The sequence below is a fragment of the Orycteropus afer genome, unplaced genomic scaffold (genome assembly GCF_000298275.1).
Source record: "Orycteropus afer afer isolate SDZICR_OR568_19922 unplaced genomic scaffold, OryAfe1.0 scaffold00153, whole genome shotgun sequence".
Lineage (NCBI taxonomy): Eukaryota > Metazoa > Chordata > Mammalia > Tubulidentata > Orycteropodidae > Orycteropus > Orycteropus afer.
The window spans coordinates 5,343,813-5,362,422 of NW_006921740.1; the positions used below are offsets into that span (position 1 = coordinate 5,343,813).

The following is an 18,610-nucleotide window of genomic DNA, read 5'->3' on the forward strand; positions in this document are numbered from 1 at the left end:
TGTTGCATTGTGGTAAATTGTAGTCAATGTCATGAGACAAAGTATATGTGAACTGCTGTATGGAAAGTGAATTTGCTCTGTACATTTTCACCAAAATCACAGTCAAAAAAAAAAAAAGATGGCATTTACCAAGGAAGATCTGGCCCAAGGCTTTCCTTCATGAGACAATTTTTAAATTTCTAATTATATTTCTATACTTGTTTCAGTGTATTCAGATTTTCTATTTCCAACTGAATTAATTTTGGTAATGGCTTTTAGGAATGTGTTCATTTCATCTAAATTATTGGTATTAAGTTGTTCACAGTATTCCTTTAAAATACATTTAATTTCCAAATGGTCAGTAGTGATGTCCCCTATCTCATGCCTGATTTTCTTAATTGGTGTCTTCTTTTTTTATCTTGATCAGGTTAGCCAAAGATTTGTCAATATTGTTGATCTTTTCAAAGAAGCAACTTTTTTTTTCTCTGCTGTTTTTCTGTCTCCAATTTTATTGATTTCTACTGTAATCACTATTATCCCCCTTTTTCTGCTTGCTTTGCTCTCGTTTCATTAAAAAAAAAAAACAAACAGGAAAACTCACTGCCATCGAGTTGATTCTGTCTCTTGTGACCTCCTTCAGATTTCCAAGGCAGTAAATCTTTACAGAAGTACATTGCCCAGTCTTCCTTCCATGGAGTGGATGGTGGGTTTGAACTGCCAACTTTCTCATTAGCAGTCAAATGCCTTAGGTCCTACACCATCAGATCTCCTTAGTGTCACTAAAGGTTATTAGAAACCGCTCTCTTTTCTGATGTAAGTGTTTAGAGTACAAATTTCCTCCTAACCACTACTTTGTGTTTTCATTTTATTCCATTGAAAATATTTCCTAATTTCCCCTGTGATTTTTTTTTTTAATTGATGGGTTATTTAGACATACCAAAAAAAAAACCCACCAAACTCGTTTAATTTCCAACTATTTAGGGACTTCCAGTTATCGTCCTATTTTTATTCTAACTTGATTCTATCATGGTTGAAGAAAATAATTTGTATGGCTTTATTTTAGTTATTTAAAATATACTAAGACTTGTTTCATGGCCTAGCATGTATGATCTATCCTACGGAATGTACTATGTGTGCTTGAAAAGAATGTGTATTCTCATTCACTGGGTGGAGTGCACTATACATGTCATTTGGTTGATAGTACTGTACAAGTCTTCTATAGTCTTGCTGATTTTGTTTAGTTGTTCAAGCAATCATTCAAAGTGGGGTATTAAAATCTTCAACTATTATTACTGAATTATCATTTTTTCCTTTCATTTCTATTCATTTTTGCTTAATATGTTTGGAAGTTCTATTTTTAGGTACATATATGTTTATAGAGGGTAGTGGTACATCAGTGGTAGAACTCTCACCTTTCATCCAGGACCCCTGGGTTCAATTCCCAGCCAATATACCTCAAGTGGAACCACCATTTATATGTCAGTGTAGGCTTCCATGTTTCTATGATGCTGATCACGTTTCAGTAGAGCTTCAAGAGTAAGATAGACTAGGAAGAGAGGTCTGCCAACCTGCTCCCAAACACATCAGCCAATGAAACTCTATGGATCACAATGATCCAATCCTGTTGTGCATGGAGTTACTGTGAGTTGGGGCCAACTCAAAAGCAGCTAACAACAACACACATGCTTTTATAACTGTTATACCTTGATGCACTTTCAACTTTGTCATGAAATGTGCCTATCTCTAGTAGTATTTCTTATCTTAAATTCTAGTTGGACTGATACTAATATAATTGCTCCAGTTCTCTAATGGTTACTGTTTGCATAGTTTATCTTTCCCTATTGCTTTGCTTTCAACCTTTTGTGTCTTCAAATTTCAGGGGTGTCTCTTACAGATCTTACTTTTTCATCCAGTCTGACAATCTCTATAGTTTGATTGAATATAATTACCAATACAGTTGAATTCACTCTGGTAGCATAGTGGCTAAGACACTTGCCTGCTAACCAGACGGCTGGCGGTTCAAACCCACCAGCCACTCCTCGGAAGGAAGGTTGGGCAATCCTACTTCCGTAGTGATACTGCCTCGGAAACCCAAGGAGGGGTAGCTATGAGTCAGGGCTGACTCGATGGCACATAACAACAACAACAACAATGTGCTTTCTATACCTCCCGTCTTTTCTGTTCCTCTTTAGCTGACTTATGTGTTAAATTTTTCAGTGTACTATTTTAATTCCTCAAATAATTTTTTATATTAGTTGCTCCTGGATTAAAATACATATTTTAACTTACCACAACTTCAAGTTAATAATTTGAATTTAATTTCAAAATTTAACTTCTGATAAAATACAGAAATTTTATTCCAGTATTTGTGTTAATGGTCCCCTCATCTGTCCACTGGTCATTTATATTACATCTCTACATGTTATATATCCTACAATACAGTGTTAAATAATATTTTGCTTTTTATAGAAGAAATGAGAAAATCATACAGAGTATTTCCTATTAATCCACATATTTATCATTTCTATTACTCTTCATTTTTCCCTGTGAATTAAGTCACCATCTAGAATCATTTCCTTTAAGCCTAAGGTATTTCTTTTTTTTTTTTAAAAGCCTAAAGTATTTCTTGTGAAGCATCTCTTCCAGCTATTCTTTCACTCTTTAGTGTTTACTGAGAAGGTCTTTATTTTATCTCACTTTTTCAAGGATAGTTTCACTGCATATAGAATTCTTGGTTGGCAGGTGTGTTTTCTCCCTTTTGGTACTCTGAATGCCATTCCACTGCCTTCTAGCCCCACTGTTTAAGATGAGAAGTTGGTGTTAATTGTACTGATGCTCCCCTCTGTCATGAATCATTTCTATTTTGATGTTGTTAAGGTTTTTTCCTTTTTCTTTAGCTTTTAACAGTTTGACTACAATGTGTCTAGGTATGGGTCTCTTTGTGTTTTCTTACTTAGAATTTACTGAGCTGCTTGGATGTGTAGATTCATGTTTGTCATCAAATTTTGGAAGTTTTAAGTCATTGCTTCTTTGAAGGCTTTTTTCTGTCCATTTCTCTTGCTTCTCCTTTTGGATCCTTCTATATAAATGGTACATGTGATGTTGCCACATGGGCCTCTGAAGCTTCAATCATTTTTCTCCAATCTTTTTGTCTGTTTTCAGAGAGGTTCATTTCAATTAATCTCTCTTCAGGTTCACTAAGTCTGTCTTCTGTCATCGTGTATCTGACTGAGTCCTTCCAGTTAATTTTTCATTTCAATTATGATACTTTTCAACTCCAGAATTTTCATTTAGTTGATTTTTTATAATATCTATCTTCTTGATAATTTCTATTTGTTAATTCATTAGTGTTTTACTTCCCTTTAATTCTTTAAATACAGTTTCTTTTAGTTCTGTGGATATATTCACAATAGCTATTTTGAAGTCTTTGCTAAATAGAACAGCTGAGAATACTTACAGACACATTCTACTGATCACTCCTCACCCTGCCCCCATGCGTATAAGTCATAATTTCCTATACTTCTTTGCATATGTTATAATTTTTTTAATTAAAACTGGAAATTTTAAGTAATTCAGCACTCTAGACTCTGCTAATTTTCCTCCGAAGTATGTTACTGGTTTTTTTTGTTTGCTTGTTCATTTCTTCGTTTATAACTTGTTGTTGTTGTTGTTATGTGCCGTCAAGTCGGCCCCGACTCATAGCGACCCCTCCTTGGGTTTCCGAGGCAGTATCACTACGGAAGTAGGATTGCCCAACCTTCCTTCCGAGGAGTGGCTGGTGGGTTTGAACCGCCAGCCGTCTGGTTAGCAGGCAAGTGTCTTAGCCACTATGCTACCAGAGCTCCCTCGTTTATAACTTACCTGGGCTAAATCTATGAAATCTTTGTCCCATGTGATGCATGGCCTCTGACAGCCCTATTTTGTTTTTTAAAAAATACATATTCTTGTGTTTATTTTTAAGTTGGATTTCCTAGGGATCACCCTTTGTAAGTATCTCTGTAGCTCAGTGGTCAACTGATAATTAGACAGATTCTCCACACAAGATAAAGCATGCAAGTACTTATTAGATACTCATAAAGTAAAATGATAAATTTAGTGGCAAATGCAAGTCAAAATCTTTACTGCTAAACTATCTTAGGCATAGAAAAACAAGACTTAGCATATAATAAAAAAAATAAAGTTTCTAAAACAAAATTCATGTAAAAACTAAAAATACAATTATGCTGACATGCTACCTGGCTAGCAATCTAAGTTTTTCTCTAATTAAAAGGTTTCACTTTTAAAGGATGCCAATTTAAATAATATAACTGTTTTGCTCAGAATATTTAAGTATAAAATTCTCTTATATATTTTAGGTTTATAGGAAACTAAATATTGGACCCTTCTTTCCTAAGAAGAGAAACTTCCCCTTCCTGGAAGAAATAAGTCATCCTTAATTTTTCCTCCACAATAACTCAATATATTCTATTCTTTCTAATTTTGAAAACTTAGTAGCATATCTTCTTTTTGAGAGCTTTTAAGATCCTTGCTTCATATCTGATTAGGGCCATTATTTGTAAATAAAATCTGTACCAGAAGCTCTTTTTAAAAAATAAACTATACAGTAAGGCAGAAATCTTTGATGACTCTGTATCATTTGATAAGAAACTTGACTTTGGAGGGAAAAGATAACCCCTAACAAAGCTAAAATTCACTTTAAAATAAAAGATACATTATCAAAAGAAATAAAAAATACATATTCTACACAGAATGGAAAGGATAAACCTCTATTCTTCTCTTCCTTATCCAAACCAAGTCAAATATGATCTACTGATGAGAATCTAAAGATTATCATTAATCCATAGTAAAGAACTATGAAAATACAAAATATGCTCTGAAACACATAAAATCTTGAATAGTGAAGAACATTTCATTTGCCCCTAGCATGTACCTGCAAAACAGTTACTCTGTGATGGGAAAAGAGAGCAACAGCTAATTTTGATGGAAGCACTTTCACTGAAGATGGTACAATCAGCAGAGAGGCACCACATGACAAAGCAACAAATATTTCCACAACAGAAGGATCAAAGGTCAGAGGTGAAGCCAGAAACAAAATATCTTCTTGTGTGACCTCAAAAATTATCCTAAACAAAATAGAATAAAAAACAGAATGTAGTCATGAAAAATGTCCAGCATTCGATAAACATGCATCCTAAAAAAAAGTGCTTATGATCACTGAGTTTCTTGGCATTGGTCAGATTTTATTCTTCTCTTTTAAATTAACCAAAATAGTGCTGTACATTCTAGAACTTTTCTTTATAAATGTAAGGATTAAAAGCTATTTAAAGCAATACTTTTCACCATGAGATAATTTGTCAACTATAGTAATTTTTTGATGTGTCAACACGGCAAGGGTAAACTATAATCCCCTGAATCCCTTTCCTAGTATATTCCCCATTAGGGTGGTCTATAAAAGATATTGTCACATGAGAAGTGGAGAACAGAAGGGAGGCAGAGTCTACTTTGTAGCATACATACAGTTCTATGAGTTATTCCACCAAACACTAATGTAGGAACTGCTGTGAAGAGATGATACAGATTTGTTACAAGTAACCAAGCAGATATTAAATTAATCAAAGGGAGATTATCTTGAGTTGGTCTGATTTGGAAACCCTTTAAAAAAGGGTTTAGGACTCCTCTTTGGTCCAAGGGTAGGGCACAGTTTGTGCTCATCTACTAACCTACAGGATGGCAGCTCAAACTAACCCAGACTAAGACTAGAAAGACAGACCTGGCTATATACTTCTGAAAATTAGTCAATGAAAACTCTATGGATCACACAGAACAATGCCTAATGTAGTGCCGGAACCTCCTAGGCTGGAAGGCACTCAAAGCATACAATGGCCACAATGGACTCAAGCATACTGACGACAGCGAAGATAGTGCAGTGCTGGATAGGTTTCCTTTTGTTGTACATGAGGTCTCCGTGAGTTGGGGACAACTAGAAGACAACTAACAACAATAAAAAAGAGAATGTACTTCATCCAGTATTTTAAAAGCCACTCCTTCTCATATAAAGGTATCTTATTTTTCTGCAAACTTATTATTTAATCCAACTCTTTCCACCAGTTCTCTAACTTCAGTCCATAAACCTCTCTTAAACAAAAACAAAAACCGGCACAACTCCCAGCATCCCTTCTATCCTGTGTCCCTTTAAAACTAGTTTCCAGAACAAAACATTGTTTTTGTTATTTCCATTCCCATATCCTATTCCCTCACCTCCAGCTGTCATCTCTTCTCTGCCCTAGGCTGTTGGTAGCTGCCATCCAGCCAGTTCCCAACTCATGGAGACCCCACAAACAACAGGATGTGTGACATGCTGCCTCTACTGACAGTGACTGAGCTTGAGGTACACTGGCTGGGAATGGAACCAGGGTTTCCAGCATGGAAGGGGAGAATTCTACCACACAACCACTAATGTCTCCATCTGTCCTCAAACTAAACTCACTGCCATCAGGTCAAACCCAACTTATAGGAACTCCTCCTTGGGTTTCCAAGGTGGTATCATTACAGAAGTAGACTGCCCAACCTTCCTACCGAGGAGTGGCTGGTGGGTTTGAACCGCTGGCCTTCTAGTTAGCAGTCAAATGCCTTGGGCACTAAGCCACCAGAGTGCCTACTCAGAAGTCAAATCAAAAAAGATCTGATGCTCAATTATAATAGATACCTTTCTACCCTTAAGCATTTTATCTTAATGATGCTCTGGTGGCGCAATGCCTAAGGCATTTTACTGCTAACCAGAAGGCTGGCAGTTCAAACCCACCAGCCACTCCTTAGAAGGAAGACTGAGCAATCTACTTAGAGATACTGCCTTGGAAACCCAAGGAGGGATTGCTATGAGTTGAACTGACTCCACAGCAGTGAGTTTGGTTTTTTTTGAATGCTGCAGTGTTTATTTAACCATTCTCTCTTTCTAGAGTTGCTCTGTCCAATACAGTTGTCACCAGCTACATGGACTTACAGAGTCCCAGAATGGCACAAATGGTTAAGTACTTGACTACTAACCAAAAGACCAGTGGTTCAAACCCACCCAGAAGAATCTGGGAAGACAGGCCTGGTGATCTACTTCCACAAAGTCATACCCTTGAAAACCCTAGGGAGCAGTTCTATTCTGCACACATAGAATCCTGAATTGGAATTGACATAACAGCAATTAACAACATCTGCCTATTGAGGCACTAAAACTACAGCTAGTTCAAAGTGAGATGTACAGGTGTTAAATATATAATGAATTTTGAAGATGATTAGCATGAAAATGAGAATGTAAAATACCTCACTAACAATGTTTTTATATTCATTAGTGTTACAAGAAGAGGTCTTCTCTGTTTAAACTTAACCCTCTCCAGAAACTAGAAACATGTGGTAAAGACAATTCTGGTAGACTTCTGGTAAGATGGAGGAATAGGTAGACAAGTGACACAGGCCCTCTTCAACAAAGAAAAACTAATTGACAGAGATACAGAAGATAATCCTGGAGCCTTGAGCTTTGAAAGAAAGGAACTACACAGAAGTGGATTAAGCACCAACTAGTGGAAAAACCTCAACAACAAGTACAGTGAGTACAAAGACAGTCAGAGCTGAGGACTGTCAGCTACTCTGATGGGACCAACAGCCTGAATATTTCCAAGTGGTGCTGGGACCTAAGAACTGACCTAAAGATCAGCTCTGGCCAAGGGCTGCAGGGATAACTGCACTGGTGGTCTATGACTAGGAAGGGAAACAGCAAGGAGGGAGACAACCTGAGCTGTGGACTTTCCACTGTTTGGAGGGTGCAGCCATTTTGGATATTTAAAGTGACCGAGGGGGCAGCCATTTTGAATGTTTACAAGTGGCAGCCATGTTGGATATTTAAAGTGACCAGAGGGCGCAGCCATTTTGAATGTTTACAAGTGGCAACCATTCTGGATTTTAAAGTGAAAGCAATCTCATTTGGAATCCAGGGACCAAAGAATAGGCTCTGTTTGCCAAGGTTGGCAGGGACATACGAGAGGCTGACAACAGGAAAGGAGACAGGTGGCGAGTGTATAAATGCTGTGAACTAGTGAATAGAGGAGCACAGTACCCTGCTTGTGTAGATAACATAGAAACAAAACAAAACGAAAATTGTAGGTAAGTCACTCCAACATACAACCACCAATTAAATATGAACACAAAAACATCACAATGCTACAGAGACAACAGAGCATCACAGTCCACACAAAGAAGCAAGATAAAGCAGGAGAAACAAGGGACCATGATATAGACCCAAAACACATCCCCGAGGAAGACGCAGAATTGGAACTCCCTGATAAGGAATTCAAAAGAATTATATCTAGGTATCTTCAACGACTGAGAGAGAGATCAAGGAAAACACAGAGAAAACCCTAAAACAATTATGAAAGATAATACAAGAACACAATGACAAAATAAACGAAAAATTAGAAATGATACAAAATCTACACACAGAAATCCAGAAGATTAATACTATATTGTCAGAAATAGATAAGACATTGAATGGGCAAAGAAGCAGAATTGAATCAATGGAAGACAGAATTAGGGAGATTGAAGGCAAATACCTGAACACTTCTTTGGAAAGGGATAAATCAGAAAAAAGATCAAAACAAAATGAAGAAAGCCTAAGGTTCATGTGGGATACCATCAAAAGGAATAATCTATGTGTAATCCAAATTCCAGAACAGGAAGAGACTAATAAAACCACAGAGAAAATTGTTGAAGATCTGTAGAAAGAGAATTTTCCTGGTATGATGAAAGATGAGAATATATCCATTCAGGAAGTCAAACTATCAAAACTAAAGACAAAGGAAGAATCATGAGAGCAGCACAGGAAAAACAAAAAATTACCTTTAAGGGGCAACCAATAAGACTAAGCTCGGATTTCTCAACAGAAACCATGCAGGCAAGAAGAAAATGGGATGGTATATATAAAACACTGAAAGAGAAAAATTTCCAACCAAGAATTAGGTACCCAGCAAAACGTTCCCTCAAATATGATGGTGAAATTAGGACATTTCCAGATAAGCAGAAATAAAGGGAATTTGTTAAAACCAGACCAACCTTACAAGAGATGCTAAAGGGAGCCCTTTGGATGGAGAAGCAACAACAGCCAACAACAACTGACCATTAACACACATGATGATATAACTCAGAAACCAACCCAGCTATGGAAGTATCCAAAGTAAATAAGCCTACAAGATTGTAAACAGGAAACCAGAGACACCAATTGACAAATGAGGACACCTACAATCCAAAAAGAGGGAAAAAACTGTGTTATTACAGAACTTCTAGATGGTAGGGAAGTCAAGACAACTACAAGATAGAACGGACTATTCTAAACTTGGGAAGAAAATTATAAATCAAAGGGTAATCTCAAAGAAAAATGATAAACCTTCAATTCAAAAAAGAGGATCAGCATAAATATTCAGCAAATGCTAAAATAACAGCAAGGAAGGATGTGTTAACACGATTCATAAACAAAATGAGCTCAGCATAGAAAAGTACTTGGAACAAAGAAATCGACACCATGAAAAAGCATAAAAAAAAATGACAGCAACAAATTCATATTTGCCAATAATTTTATATCTGCCAAGGGACTTATCTCTAAGATTTATAGCAGAAGAGTAGATGACCAAACTGGTATATACACATAATGGAATGCTATGCAGTACTAAAGAATAATGTACAGTCTGCAAAACACGACATAATATGGATGAACTTGGAGGACATTATGCTGAGTGAAATAAGTCAATCACAGAAGGACAAATATAGTATTAGTTCGTTGTTGTGGAGGGTCAAGGAAAGGTTTATATATGGAGGGAAACTTTCTTTGTTGGTTGCCGGGGGTGGAAGGAGAGGGGAAGGAATACTGGAAAAAAAAAAAAAGCATTGACCCATGTCACTTTAGTTTTGTGTATTTCACTGTATATAAATTATATTTCAATAAAATGAATTAGAAAAAGAAAAAAAGACAGTTCTAGGAAACATTTAAGTAATGAGATAAGCCATTAACTAGCCTACAGAATGCAGACATGGAAACATAAAGCAATCCAAGTGCCACCTCCTGCTGATTAAGTGAATGGCAACCAATTATTTTATATTTCCATTTTGGGAATATATAAATTTATACTGTATATACTGTATATAAAGTGATCAAAATTTAACTTTATGAATTCATTTCTTTAGAGGGGTGCTCCTGATTCAAGAATGATTTTTTTTTTTCTGCCAAATAAAACCTTTTAATTCTAATTGACTTACTGATCAGATTTTTGACAATACATACTGAAATGACAGTAAGGCTGGTGGTTTGAACCCACCAGCCATTCCTCGAAAGGAAGATGGGGCAATCTACTTCTGTAGTGATACTGCCTCGGAAACCCAAGGAGGTGTCGCTATGAGTTGGGTCCAACTCGATGGCACATAACAACAACAACAACATATTAAACTGTTAAAATTAATTTCACTTGTGTTTTACTTTTTAAATGTGGTTGATAGAAATTTTTAAATTTCATGTCTCATGAAGTTTCTATTTCTTTTCCTCCTTTATTTTCTAAAACTACTTGCCTCTAGTTCCCTTCCTCCTTTTGTTTCCTTTTTTGTCAAACTAATAGTACTCCTTTTACAGATTTCTCATCTCCTGATTATTTCAAATTGAAATAGGAGTGAAGATTAATAATGTACAGATCCTCTAATGGTTCCCCATCACCTACTGGATTAAGTTCAAACTTCCTAACAGGCCGCACCCACTACCCCTCTCAGGCTACACCTCAAGCCATCCCATTCTTTTCTCAACCTTACCCTATCACACCCTAGCAAACTCCTCCTTCCATACCTTGCTGGCACTTCTCCAGGGAATACTCCTCATCACTTCCTATTAATAATTAAATCAAAGCAACACACCCAAGCACAGCATTATTCATCATGCTTGGGTCCAGACCTGGATCAAATAGATGAAACTCTAGCCTGTAGAGAACCAAAGTTCAGACAGAACTGAGACAAAAGAGACCTCATTTTGTTAGGACTATTAATTTAGGAACAAGAGTTATGAAGAACAAATATTTTCCATTTTTTTTCCCTTTAAAATACAAGTTTTGAATAAAGATTCTAAGGAAAGAACTTACCGAAAATGCTGGATATTTGGTACTATACATGCGTGAGGCACTCTGACAATCTTAGGTATCCCCGTAGTCCCTGATGTATGCAGAATATAAGCTAAGCAATGCTTTAGCCTCACGTCTATACATTCTTCTGATTTTCCTTCATTGCTGTTTCCAGAACTCTTGCTGTTTTTCATTTTTTCTTTTCCATATTTGTCTTTTCCATCACTTAGCATCAAATTCACCTCAACATTCTTCCAGTGAAGTCTAAAGAGTACTAGGTCATTATGTTCTACTGTGAATGTGTCATAGTTCAATAATGTGTCATGGGAAGATCTGAATTTCTATTGGATAAGAAAAAAGTTTGGAAAAAAGTTTACAATATTAGTTTGTTAAAAGACTTCTTTTCTAATATTTAGAACTAATATGAGACATTCGTTTACTCCTAGAAAAACGTTTTTTTGAGGTACTTGCTATATATATTCAAGGATAAAGAGATAAAATCCTCCTAGAGTAAGGTGCCATCCTTACTTTCAAATGTACCTTCAGAGTAAATAGGCATATATAAATGGACAACTGTAATATAATGTGGTCAGTGTGATAATGAAGTATGCTTGAAATGGTAATGGCAACAGAGGAGGTTGAACTTGACTCTACCTGGAAAGTCAGGGATAGCATAGGTAGTGTTTGAGATAAATCTTAGAAGTGTTAAACAGCTATTCTCCAAATAAAGAAAAGGGGTGCTTCAGGCAAAGAAACCACCCAAAACAGAGGATCTGACCAGAGAAAGCTAGTATTGTGAAAAACCTTAGTATTTCACGAAGTTGCAGTTGCAAAAATTGCTGTGGGGAGGAAAGAAGTGGAAATTATTCTATTGATAGGAGATGAGATGTTAGATCCTTAACAACTTTGTATACCCAGCATTAAGATCTTAACTTGTAAACTGTAAATCTCAATTGAAGGTGGAAATAGCATAGACTAATTAGACTATGCTCCATACAGGACAGAGGATGGACTGACAAAAAAGACTCTAACATCTCAGAGATATTTAATGAATCTTTTGTAACAATTCAGACATGTTGTCTCACATATCAGATAATCTGAACTAGTCTGACAGAAAGGGTCTAGAAGCAAAGAATCTATAGGGCTGGGTGACCTTCTGTATATGAAGTGAACCTAGAAGAGTTAGGTTTCTGGCTCAGGTGATTTGATGGATGGAGACAAATGAAAAAATGCTGAAATCAGTTCGCACATGTTAAGAGTGAGGTTCTGTTTGAATGTACCTTTTTAGATATATAAAAAGCAGCTTAATGCAAGAAATCCTGTTTTCACATTTAAGAAATCAGTACAAATAGTTATAAAGCCAGCATACAGGTTATAACCAGCACATATTTTCCGCTTGTGTGTTTGTTATATATGAAGATAGCCTGCAATATATATATTCCTATATATTCTTAAGACCTAACTCAAAACTCTCCTCCTAAATTAAAATTTTCCTATCTCTACTAGATTACATTTACTTTTTTCAGAGCAATATCACAATGCATAGACCTCACAGGCTCAGGAGTATTAAGTATTTCTCTCTACTTTATAAGCCGTTGTTATTGTTGTTATTATGTGCCATCCAGTCGGACCCAACTCATAGCAACCCTTCCTTGGGTTGCCGAGGCAGTATCACTACAGAAATAGATTGCCCAACCTTCCTTCCGAGGAGTAGCTGGTGGATTTGAACCGCCAGCCTTCTGGTTAGCAGTCAAGTGCCTTAGGCACTGTGCTACCAGAGCTCCTTATAAGCAGTTAGAGGTCACAAATCTTATCTTAGGCTTCTTTCACATATCAGTGTTCTCCCACCACCTTGTCCATAGTGCAGTTTCTCAACCTTGACACTACTGACATTTTGAACCAGGTAATTCTTTATTGTTGTATGCTGTAGGATGTTTGGCAGCATCGCTGGCCTCTCTAAGTACTAGATACCAGTAGTACCTCAACACATCATGACAATCAAAAATACCTCCAGACATTGTCAAATGCCACTGAGGGGGCAAAAATCATCTCTGATTGAGAACCAAAGAACCACTTCTCTAGTGGATGCTAGGCATCCAGCAGATGCTGAGTAAATGCCTCCTAATTTCTCGGTGTTAAATGAAGGAAGAATACTTATACTAACATCAAAGTCACAGAATAAAAGATAAAAAGGTTTTCTAGGGGTTTTCTATGTGCCCAACTCCTTACTACCTGTGGCCATGGTACCTTGATATTAACAATTCTCACACCCAACTACCTCTTACAAAATTTTCAACAAGGTTGTTAAGAAAAGTGAATGGCACAATCTTATGTTAATTTTGCTTACTTATGAACAACAAAAGGATAATCAATTTGAGAAGTAGAAGACAGAGAAAACTTTGGGCAGATACTAATATATTTTTACTTCAAAAATATTTATTAACCAAATGAGTACTTTCGTTGCATCTTTCTAGAGGCTTTCCTTTAGTATCCATGACTGTCAAGGAAGTCTCTCGTGTATCTCAAGTTCTTAATACTTCTTACTGCTGTAAGTAAGTATATACAGACACATATACATATTTACACGCAGGTGAAATGTATTTTAGTAATTAAATTATGTATTTAATTAATGTATTTAAGTTATGTAAATTGGTTCATATAGGAAATGGGTAAAAACAGGCTAACTGAATATACCTTCTAAATGTTTTTCGTTTATCTTCAATAAAGCAAATAAATAATAATGAAACATAGGCTTCATCTTGCTGAACATACAATACCAAAACTTGCCCTGAAGCATTATTTCTTGGCTAGATGTTTGGTTGAATCACTTAAAGTTTAAAAAATAATAAAACTACTTTTCCAGAAAGGTCTGGTCCAAGTGCCAGGCTCTTTTGCTAAATAAAAGGTTGGCTACAATTCCATAATGTTGGTGACTAATGAGGAGCAGAGCCTATTAATCATACCACCCAGGAACTCCAATTGCCATAAAAATAAAAAGATAAAATGTTTCAAGTATTATCAAACTTTCCCAGTATAGGAAATACTGTGGAAAGAAAAAGGGAATTCAAAACAATGCACAAAACATTAGAAGTCTAGAAGACACTTTCATGCCACAAAGCACGATTCTCAATGGAGTAAGGCTGGGTTAGTGCCACAAGGGACATAAAGGGACACCTTATTGTGACAACATTTTTAGTTGTCACAATAAGGATCGAAGGTGGGAGAATGGAGTGGTGTTACTGGCATCTAGTAGACAGAGATCATGGATACTGCTAAAGATCCTACAGTACACAAGACACTCCTCAAAATGCTGATCGGATATAAAACGTCAATAGTACTGAAGTTGAGAACTCCTGCAAATTTAGAAATCATCAATTCTCTGTCTGTGGGGAAATCTTCAGTTGAAAGATAAATGTAAAACACACAAAAGCAATTTAAACATCTCGACTTACAGCAACTTGCTTTTTTTCAACAAGGATATACTTTAGATTACATTTTTTCATAAAGTAAGTTGATAACGTTGGTGGTGAATCTGGATCAATAGGAACATAAGCAGCAGGAACTTGGAGAATTCTAAAGAAATAAAGTAGTCAGCACAGAATATCTGAAGCATTTTATCTTATCAGAAAGCCCCAGTGTTTTGCTGATACACCTTTGGCTATGAATATTGTTATTTAATCCTGCTTTTAAAACTGAATATCCTGAATATTTACCATATTAAATTCTCCTCACTTAAAACAAAGAAATTCAATATTTTTCAAAACTAATGTATGATGTTGTTTGCTGCCATCAGTCAGCCCCCGAATCACAGCAACCCCATGCACAATGAGATTGGACTACTATGATCCTTAAGGTTTTCATTAACTAATTTTCAGAAGAGATTGCCAAACCTTTCTTTCTGGTCTATCTATAGTCTAGAAGCTGAACTGAAACCTGGTCAGCATCACAGTAACACAGACGCCTCCACTGACAAATGGATAGTGGCTACTCATGAACTGCACTGGCCGAAATCAAACCCAGGCCTCCTGTATGGAAGGGGAGAATTCTATCACTGAACCACCAACACCTCCTGACAATACAATACTATTACTAAAATACAATACAGGTAGGAGAGTTTAATTTCTTCATTGTCTATGTACGATAACATAAAATAAGCTAAATATCCACGAGCAGATTTCATTATTAGAATCTGCACTGTACCAAAAAATGTGTTTCACCAAAAACAGAAGACCTGGGGGTTGAAGAGAACCCTTTAAAATTGATTTCTATATGGCAGTATCTGTACAAACAAGATCAAAGATCAGTTAGTCATTTTAACAAAGAGTACTCTGAGATTTACTGTGGGGACACTAGATCTATGCACACAATACATTCTCAATAAATTTGTGTTAATGACTGAATAAAAGTAAATTATTAACCTAAACTCTCATTTATTCATTGACTGGAAACCTGAGAGCTTAAAAATTCAGTTTAACATCTTTCTGAAATACACATTTTCTTTGATCCAGTAACAGAATTTAAGACTTTTCCTTTAGCAGAAAAATTAAGCCTTTATATTTTGGAGATATTTCATGTTCTATTAGTTGAAATCTTTAGTTTCTTCTAAATAAACTCAGAGTAATTTAAATGATTAAAGATAATAACAGGGGAAACACAATCTCCTTAACTTGCTCAAAAGTGACCAAGAAATGCAGAAAAAGCCCTTAATAGTAAACAGAACAATAACTTGCAATATAGTCCATATGTTAAATAACACAAAATTTATAACAAAAAATTACCCTAAAATCCAAGAGGGTAAGTTTATCCCAGGATGGCAGAAGAGACCAATTTCCTGAATTCCTTGAAAATCACATTGTAACTGCAGAAAATTTGACAATTCTGAAGCAGCATTAATCATAGTCCTGTAGGTGTAATAAATCGGAGGCTGGCTGTCACATTCATCAAAGCACACAGCTATTCTGTCCGAATAAAGGGAAGCTGCCTGATGTACCAATTCCTGAAGCGTCATCTCACTGAAAATCTAAACATCTTCGGTAGCAGAAAACTCTACATATTACAGAAACATTAAGAAAAGAGAGAGTTTTAGAGATTAGGAAGGCATTTTAATGATATTACAACTCACCATACACATCTATACAACACTGACGTTTTTCTACTTTTAACTGCTAGTTTGAGTGTTGGCGACAGGGAACAACAAAGGCAAAATCTATTATCATTTCAGGTTTTCATTTCCAATTGAATCATTAATATATTCTCTCCATTGCAGAAAATCATATTTAGTGGTTGTCCCAAACATTTCTGTAAATTATGGGGGAGGGGGGAGGAAGCGGTATCTGATAAGCAGCTTTTATATATAATAGGATCATTAAGATATTTGCTTCTTTGTTTACAATTGTAGAAGATTCTATATAGGAACCATAAGCCCAAGAGTGTCAAAAACATTTTATCATTTTCGGGACTATAGGTTACTCGCTGTTTTTAAAACGGGTAAATCATCTAGAAATTTCCCCGTATGCACCTGTTTTTTAACTTACATTATTCAACTTCGCTTAGTAATAATGCACGTTATATAGCCCTTTATAGCTTCCAAAAACATTTTTTCATTTGCCCTTCGCAAGCACGTTAAGAAACAGGCAGGTCGGAATTATTTCCATTTGAATGAAGCGGCAGAGAAGTGGCAGAGGGTTGGAGGCTGACAGAGGTCATACGCATCAGGTTTATCCCTTGCACCAAAGAGCCCAGCAGACCCCACAGTTTCAAAATCCAACGATGGAAGCTCAGTAATCTGTGAGAGACCAGACTTCGCCTCCCTCACACAAAACCTCGCAGGACCGGGCTCCTCCAGGAACTCACTCTGAAAGTCTTAACGTCATTCGTACGTAACCGTGCCGTGTCCCTACAGCACGACGCCAATTTTCCTTCCTCACGGACCACAGAAGGAGTACCCACCCAGAAGCCGTAAAACACTCCGCCGCGCGGACCGCCGGGAAGCTGAGTGGCGCTGTCTTCTACGACAATCGTGTGCGTCGACACATTGGTGTGATCTCTATCGACCACTGAAGTCTTGCGGGAGCTAAGAAACCGATACCGAAGAAAACTACTGACTTCAGTTGTCTGCTAGGGGCTCAGAGGCTAGTTTTGGCAGCGCAGTCTTGAACTTCGGAAACTAACCAGATTATGGCCATACCACAAAGCCAAAAACGTGGGCAAAATACTTAACTTGTGAGCCGCAATCTCCTTATTCATAAAGTAGAAATTAATAAATTACCTAGGATTGTTGTGAATAAAGATTAAATAAATCGGTGTGAGACTTGACTGGCCTTTATCATGGTACACTTCCTGAGTACCTGCTAGGGGCTGTGACTACAGGGTGAAGACTGCAATCATAGTCCCTGTAATAATTAAGCTGATATTTTAATTGGGATTTAAATAAGAAAATTTCTACTTGTAATAGGCGCTATGAAGAAAAAACAGCCCTGAGGGGGAGAGAGTTAGGTAAGCTAAACGCTTGAATGAAAGTTTCTGCTTGCAGGGGAGTTGTTACAGTTGGAGGGGCAGATGTAAATTATTAACAAGTATCAAGGGCAATGATCGTGGTGTTTTTAAGCTACTATGTGGCAGCAGAGAGGGAATTACCAGCTTTTTTTTAGGGAAAAAAAAAAACGGTTTTTATCTACTTATATATGAAACTTGCTCTTGAACAAAGAGTAGCTAAAGCTACAGAATAAAGCAATGGAAGAAATGACAAGATAAAAGAGCTGAATAGAAGATTTCAAAGAAGACAAAGTCAGTTATTATAATGAAATATGCAAAGACTTGGAATTAGAAAACCAAAGGGGAAGAACAGACATTTATCAAGCTTAAAGAACTGAAAAAAATTCAAGCCTTGAGTTGCAATATTGAAAGAATTTATGGGCAAAATAGCGAACGGTGTAGGAAACTTCAAAAGAAGATGGAAGGAGTACACAGAGTCACTGTACCAAAAAGAATTAGCTGATGGTCATCCTTTTAAGGAGGTGGCATATGATAAGAACTAAAGTATTGAAGGAAGAAGTTGAAGCTGCACTGAAGGAACTGGTGAAAAACAAAGTTCCAGGAATCAATGGGATACTCAATGAAATGTTTCAACAAAAGCATGCCATGCTGGAAGTACTTACTCGTCTATGCCAAGAAATTTGGAAGACAGCTATCTGGCCAACTGACTGAAAGAAATCCATATTTGTGCCCATTCCAGAGAAAGGTGATCCCACAGAATGTGGAAGTTACTGAACAATAGCATCAATACCACATGCAAGTAAAATATTGCTGAAGATAATTCAAAAACAGTTGCATCAGTATATTGGGAGCTCTGGTGGTGTAATGCCTAAGGCATTTGACTGCTAACCAGAAGGCTGGTGGTTCAAACCCACCAACCACTCCTCCAAAGGAAGACTGGGCAATCTACTTTGATAGAGAAATCGCCTCTGAAACCCAAGGAGGCGTCTCTCTGAGTCAGAATA

General features: G+C 36.7%; 1 protein-coding gene across 1 annotated transcript in view; it reads right to left on the reverse strand.

Annotated features, from left to right (window-relative positions):
• AASDH (aminoadipate-semialdehyde dehydrogenase) overlaps window positions 1-16,119 on the reverse strand; it is a 53,156-nt gene extending 37,037 nt beyond the window's left edge. The window contains exons 1-4 of the mRNA XM_007946214.2: window positions 15,890-16,119; window positions 14,564-14,684; window positions 11,133-11,452; window positions 4,910-5,102 (exon numbers count right to left, since the gene is read on the reverse strand). Of these exons, the coding sequence (XP_007944405.1) occupies window positions 4,910-5,102; window positions 11,133-11,452; window positions 14,564-14,684; window positions 15,890-16,119 (864 nt within the window). The remainder of the gene's footprint in view (window positions 1-4,909; window positions 5,103-11,132; window positions 11,453-14,563; window positions 14,685-15,889) is intronic.
• Between the last annotated feature and the right edge of the window lie 2,491 nt (window positions 16,120-18,610).